At 33.0% G+C, this 7,532-nt stretch overlaps 1 protein-coding gene across 1 annotated transcript; it reads right to left on the reverse strand.

Annotated features, from left to right (window-relative positions):
• Positions 1-3,563: 3,563 nt before the first annotated feature.
• Positions 3,564-7,532, reverse strand: LOC112096832 (putative disease resistance protein RGA3). Its single transcript, XM_024180869.1, has 3 exons — positions 4,283-7,532; positions 3,793-3,865; positions 3,564-3,682 (listed from the first exon to the last, which is right to left on the reverse strand). The coding sequence occupies exon 1, from the start codon at positions 7,264-7,266 to the stop codon at positions 4,309-4,311; it is 2,958 nt and encodes a 985-aa protein (XP_024036637.1). The 5' UTR covers positions 7,267-7,532; the 3' UTR covers positions 3,564-3,682; positions 3,793-3,865; positions 4,283-4,308.

Raw genomic sequence — 7,532 nt, forward strand, 5'->3', positions numbered from 1 at the left:
GACTGAGGTCGGGTATTTGGAAATAAACATAATAAGCTCTGTGACAAAATACTCGACTGCAGTTGGGTATTTGCACAGATACACGACTGTAGTTGGGTATTTACAAATAAAAATAACAAGCTCTCTGTGACAAAATACTTGACTGTAGTCGAGTATTTGCATAGATACACGACTATGGTCGAGTATTTAGAAATAAATATGACAAACTCTCTGTGATAATCGAGTATTTGCATAGATACACGACTGTAGTCGAGTATTTAGAAATAAACATGACTAGTTTTGTAACAGCCAAAATACACGATTGTACTCGGGTATGTGCACAGAATAAAAATTCTTTTCAATCATTCATTATATTGATGACACAATCAATATAGATTTTAAACATATCAAACTTCAAATAAATGAAACTAACTATAGTTCGATTGCCTATCAAATAACACAAATCCAATAATTATTGAAATCGTAAATAAGTCGTAATATAATAGAAGTTATTTAACATTCATCATAAATTTTTGGCATATTCAACCCAAACACTCAGTCCATATTTTATAAGTCTCTGGTCGCCTCCCTTCAATACTTGTTCTTAGAAAGTCACACAAACATGTTTATTCATCTGCGAAACAAAAAGGTAAAAATTTATCACTAAATATGAAAGATATTAAAAAAATTAAAACAACAAAAAATAACAAGTATATAAGGTTCATAGTAGTCGTGTAACTTATTAACAATTATAGTATGTAAGTTTATACGTACATGTTAGTAGTCGTGTAACTTATTCACACACACGACTATAGTATAGTAATAGTAAAAGGATATATATAGTGAAAAATATATATTTTTTAAACCAATAGAATAATAAGGTGTCATAATAATTGAAATTTTTTGCACATTTTCACGACTACAGTCGTGTAAATACATACATACACGACTGCTGTCGTGTATGTCGGGTGCAGAAAAAAATTTGACAACAACTTCAGATTTTAACGAATGTAGTTATAAAATCCATCAAATAACAGTCATATGATGCAAATGTAATGAAAATATGAGTTGCTTTAGTGTTTATCACAAACCAAACAAAACCCTAAAAATAATATAATGTCAACAAATTGAATAGATAGCCCAAAATAAAATAAAAAAAGTTTCAAATACCTTATTCATGGGATGAATAATACACCCAACTGCAAACAAACTCAGTGCATTAGCTGTTTGTGAGTGATTTTGAGTGTGGTGTGAGTTTTTGTATAGATGATAAATACGTGAGAAGCAAAGAGTGTTGTGAGTTGTGTGTGTGTTTTATATTTTTCTTTAGGGATATTTTAGACAATGTACCACATAAAAAGACATACTTAGATAATTTTCAAACATGTGGTATATTTAACTAAATACACTACTTTTAAGGCATATTTAATTAAAAACCCCATTTAGTACAAGTAATAGTGGTTCGTTCTGCTGTCACTAAACGACGTCGTTTGTTTTTACACCAAAGGAAAATTATCCCCACTCCACCTTTATTTTGTCATATAACCATTACGAAATTTTAATATGTTTTATAAATCACTTTTATTTCTAAATTTATATTAATTAACTATTTTGATATTAAAAATTTAAATAAAATAATTATTCTACCCTTAAATAAATTAAAAAATTATTTTACCTTACAAAATTTTTTAAAATAAAAAATTTTATTATAAGAATACCTTTGAATTTATTAAAACAAATAAATCTCAAAATTTAAGATTTTTATTTTTTAATTATAATTTGAAATGATAATTTTTGTAATTATATTTTTTTATTATTCAAATTTGCTCTACACTATTATTATTTAGTGATTAATTTAAACAATGAAATGGTTTGATAATTGTGATAGTATGATTACGAAAAAAAAATATTTGAGATGAGAATTACGCATTTTTTAGGTCAAAAGGATTAAAAAATTAATAATATTTTATCAATTAATTAAAAGGTACTCACACATTTTAATTTTTTAAGAATATTTTATCAATTAATTAAATGGTAATTATAATTCTTTTATTTTCAAAAAATTTCTAGAATAAATTTTGTTAAATTTATCTAGGGTCAGAATAATCATTTTATTTAAAATTTTAATATTTTTGAAGTAGTTGTTTGATACAAATTTAAAATAAAGGTAATGTAAAAATCATTTTCCTTTAAAAAAAAATTATCCATACAGTCTCAAAAAGATTCTGAGTAATTGGGTCCGATTAAAGCCCAAAATTTGCGGGTTCAATGCCTTTTTAATGCCAATTCTTGCTGGTTCCCTCCCTGTATAAAATTTTGTGTTACTAATTATTAATACCTAGATTATATTTCATTTTCTACACTTATTTGACATATCACAGATCATATTCTATAATTCATACCATAATTAATTTTATGTTAGCTTAGACGAGATTTTATTACGTGGGTATTCAAAATTAAAGAAAAATTGAGTACAAAGACCGTCGATGAAAAATAATAATCGTATGCTAATAATCGTAAATGTATTTCTTGAGGACGATTGATTCACGAGGACTTTGTCAATTGTGTTAATAATATTAAAAACGATAACGACGATATGCAATAATTGCGACGATCGATACTTTGCTTTAACATCTCTCCGTTAATCCAGTTTTTTCATTTTCTTGAAATGTTTGAATGAAACTGCTGCCGAGTGCTGAAGTCTTCATTTCAATTTTCAATTAAATGGTTTTAATTGCAATACACATGTAAGCATACCTCGTGTATCATATGTTGTAATAATTAATTGTTAAATCCAAGTTGCAATTGCTTCGCGTAACAAAGAATTGGGTGGTTACGAAATTTTGAAAAAAAACATATGAAAAATATTAAACTCTAGTAGTCTAAGTAGTTATAAACAAACAATTTGCAATGAAGTTAAGAAGGACGTATTAGTCTTTTCATATATTTTGTCAAAATTTTATAGCTAAATTTTGTGTCAAAGCAGCATTATTGTTGTTTTGTATATTCTCTTTTTATAACCTGAGGCAATTAAATGTCATGATTAAACTAGTCATCAATGAAATGTATTATTTTTGAGCATGTATACTTTTTTTTCTTTCTATTTATTCGATTAGTAAAACGTAAAATATAAAAAAATTATAGAAGACACAAAAAATTTACGTGGTTCGGTCTTTTTGACCTACGTCCACGGGCAATATTGGCCATAAATTTATATTAATAATAAATGAAATTAACAAGAAAAAAAAATATTTTTTAAATTCTTCCAATTACACAAATAATAAACCTTCTCGAAAGTTAAAAGAAGAAGAAGTTTTTTTTTTTTTTTTAGACTGATTAATCATCAGATTACTGCATTACACAGATATTTACAACAACTGCTTATTGTAGCAGAGGTATTACACTGATATTTACAATCAGATATACATGATTGGGACTTACATTATTACAATGAATTCTATGAAGTACATGCCCAATACAAATAACCCCTCACAGGAGAGGATGTCCATACTCCACTTGCATTTCGCAAGGGAGAAGGATATAAAGAACATTTAGCCCCCACAATGCTTTTGTGGGGGCTAGAACCGCTGCCCTCACAATGCTTGTGAGGGCAGCAGCCCACCACTTCGGCCAAGGCCGAAGTGGCAAAAGAAGAAGAAGTTACTCCTGTACGCTAGTAGCATTCTCCATATGCATGTATATCCTGAAATCAAAAGAACTGTTTAATTAGTATGCTTTAAATTAGAACAAGTAGAAAATTAGAACAAGATCATATGAGAAACATGGGCTTTATAACGAATATCTAAAACTAACCCGAAACATGTCATCAGCCAAGAACATATTGATGTTGAACGTAAATATGTAATGTAGTATCCCCCTTCTGCTTCTGCAAAATGCAATCAACATTAATTTAGAATTCATAATAATTAAACACTACTCATAACATATGCTGTGATTTAGTACTAGTTATATATTAATAATAAGTTACCACCAACCAATCTCAATTGCACAACACATTCAGCTTCTTTTTTTAAGTTTGCTTTTAGTTTGGCTAGATGTACATATACAATCTGCGTAGTGGCCTTTTCTTTTAGTTTAACAGATCATAATAAATAAATAATGTGGCAGATACATTTAAAGCATGATTGCAAGGAAAGAGAAATTAAAAAAAAAACTTCAAGACTGATTTACATATTATGTAACTTATTATTAATAGACATTAATTTCTGACCAATCTTGAACCAACTTATTCACAGACGTACATATATAATTAATAAACGAGATGATATGGTTTAGAAATTACCTGAAGATTGTTTGATTCGAGGATCTTTACAAACTTCCCTGTGCAGCTGGACCATGAAGAGTAAAACTAATGTTGGGAACGTGAGAAATTTTTGGCCACTCTGGTCCTGTCTCCATGTTGTATCGATTGTTAAGATGACGAGAATAATATATTAACAACTTATCTAGTGATGTTGATCCGAGAATGTAGTCTGGCAGTGCCTTTAATTCGGGGGACCAACAAATCGACAAGTGACGAAGACGTGGCATAATTGTTTTTCCTCCGGCAATCTCGCAATCATCCCACTCTTCCCATTTTTCCATATCCAAGAATTCGAGTGTTTCTAACCTGGGAAAGGCGGTGTCCCTAATAATTGATGATGCTGTCTCAGCTTGATCAGCTCGAGCTTGGTGGTCTTCTGCTATTCCCAAAAATCCATTACCAAGTCTTTTTACACTTGACATACCCTCTAAAACGAGTGTTTCAAGACAAGGCAACTTTCCCAAAGGAGGCAGACATTCACACTCGTTGCAAAAACGTAAAGTCAGCACCCTCAGCTTGGCTAATGAGAGCATCCAATCCGAGGTCGGGGATATGGTGTCACCTGCATATCCATAAATTCCTAATTTCTCTAAACTTGGAGGCGGCTGCAAGCATTCAAGAACTACTCGATGATCCTTTGTTTTCGTCGTAGAATCAAACCGTAAATGCAGATCAACCAATTTCATCTTGCTCTTGAGATCTACTTTCTCATCATCATTATCATCACCAAGATCTCTCTCATTTCCCAACCCTCTTAATGTAAGAGACCCCTCAAGGTGTTTCAACTTGTTCAGGCTTTTAAGACTACTACATGCTTTGCTGCTCTTGCCTCCACTTGCCGCGAATGCCCCTAACGTTCGAAGACCAGTCAATCTCTCCATTCCCCTGGGCATGTAACTTAATCTACTCCATTCCTCTTTAGAGTTCATTAAATGCCTCAAGTTGATTAACTGTCCGATTCTTTCAGGTAATCTTTTTAGATAGTGACAAAGACTCACATCTAAGGTTTGTAAATTGCATAATTCACACAATGCCTCTGGCAATTCTTTTATCCATGGATTCTCACCCAAAGCAAGATACCTCAAATGTATCAACTTCTTTATTCCTTTTGGAATTTGTCCAACTGGTAGACCATCAATCGACCTCAGACAAGTCAGCCGATCAAATAACTTTGAAAGAGCTATTCTCGGCTTAAAACTTAGCCGTTGATCAAGCACAAGACTACGTAATTTTGTTTCATCATAAACCATGGAAGGAAACGGCACCATTTCAGACCTCGTTTCCCCTGTAATCATTAAATGTCGAGCTTTCCAACTAGGAAGTTGTAATCGGGACTTATTAACATCTAGAGCACTACATTCAGTTTTTGTGAGAAACTGACTGAAATCATGCACCATATCGTGCATCTGGCAACTTATTATCTTGCCACCATCATGTTCACTTCTCTCAAAATCTTGAAATAACGAACGCATAGCTAAGTTCTCAAAATATCCTTCACCAACTACCATATCTTCTCTTCCTTTTACTTTAAGATAATCTTGAGCCATCCACAATCTGATCAACTTATCTTTTTCTAACCTCGAGTCTTTTGGAAAAATAGCACAATACGAAAAGCATTTTTTCAATGGAGGAGGCAAATCGAGATAGCTTAACAACAAGGGCCCTAAAAGCCCTTCATCTAGCTCTTCTAATTCCCACAATTCATTCTCCAAGACTCTTTGCCATTCTTCAATTTTTCCTTTAAAACGCAAGAGACTCCCTAAAGTCTTGACTGCAAGAGGCAAGCCTTTGCACTTACTTACAATTTGTCTACCAATATTTTCAAATTTTTCACACTCTTCAATATCTAACCTTCTAGAAAGTGCAAGTTGACTAAAAATTGACCAACAATCCTCATCAGATAATAATTCTATTGGAATTATGTTGAACTTAGTGGTTCCGATGGCAATAGCAGCCTTTTCATTACGTGTGGTTACTAAAATTCTACTTTCTTTAGAACCACATCTAAGACAACCCAATAATTGCTCCCAATTTTGTGGTTCTTCAGTCCACACATCATCAAGGACAAGAAAAAATTTCTTGCCCTCAATAGATTCGCGTAGTTGCTTTAACACAGTTTCTGATTCAACCGCATTAGTGGCAGAGCCTTTTAAAGACTCAAGAATTGCCTTTGCAATTCTAATATCGTCAAAAGGCTCAGAGACACAAACCCATATCTTTTCATTGAAATGGTTCCTCACTTCATTATCATTGAAAATTAGTTTAGCAAGAGTGGTCTTTCCGATTCCACCCATACCTGTAATTGAAATTATTGTAGGGCGCTGGGTAGGCACTTGACTAGAACTAGCAGCACTAGCAGTACTGCTCTCACTCCCACTCATTAACAAGCTTGCTACCTTATTCTGGAGGTGGTTTCTTCCACGTATCTCATAAGATTCATCAAGAAAAGAGGTAGTGCTTGGTCGAGATGCTACCTTCCCGGATCCCAGCTCCCTCGAGATAATAAACCCGTAGGCATTTATATCCCTAACAATATTGTCTAGCTTCTTATCTACATTCTTTATCTTGGTAGCAATGTTATGCCGCTGGACTAGTTGCCCAGGAGAAAACCAGTAAGAAGGGATGATGAAGGAAGGACGTACCGTTCTCATAGGCTGAGAAACATTTGCATCTCCAGATGATCTCTTCATTTGCAGCTTCCGGATAGCAGTGTTCCACTCATCCAACACATCTTCCATGTCGTAGGATGCGTGCTTAAGATCATCCAACCAAACTCTCACTGCAGTCTCCTTCATTTGTCTTTTTTCTGCATCTTCAACAACAGCTTTAATCAAATGGAAACGGCGGTGGAGATTTTCGACTTCCTCCTCGGCGCCAGCAATTAGTCTGACCCCTGCAGCTGTTTGTTCAACAAGGATTAAAGCCAGTTGCTCCAAGATTGTGGAGACAATAGCTTCAGCCATGGTCAAAGATGGTTATTGAATTTGATCTAAGCAAGTAGGTAGTTTCAAGTCTTTGTTTTGGTTTGCTTTGGCTGTGATAATTCTGCACATGAACTTCCATTTGGGGGTATTTATAGACAGGGCAGTAATGTTTGTCAGCTTATCTTCTACACTGTTATAATATACACGTAATTTTTTGATATTGCAAAATGGCAGTATATTAGCACTTAATCTTTTGATAAAACCAAGTTTTGGATCAGTATGAATTTATATTAATTCTTTTTCCC

Source organism: Citrus clementina, unplaced genomic scaffold (genome assembly GCF_000493195.1).
Source record: "Citrus clementina cultivar Clemenules unplaced genomic scaffold, Citrus_clementina_v1.0 scaffold_7, whole genome shotgun sequence".
Lineage (NCBI taxonomy): Eukaryota > Viridiplantae > Streptophyta > Magnoliopsida > Sapindales > Rutaceae > Citrus > Citrus x clementina.

Coding starts and splice junctions, on each gene's coding strand:
- LOC112096832 (XM_024180869.1), bottom strand. CDS start 7,266: ATGGCTGAAGCTATTGTCTCCACAATCTTGGAGCAACTGGCTTTAATC.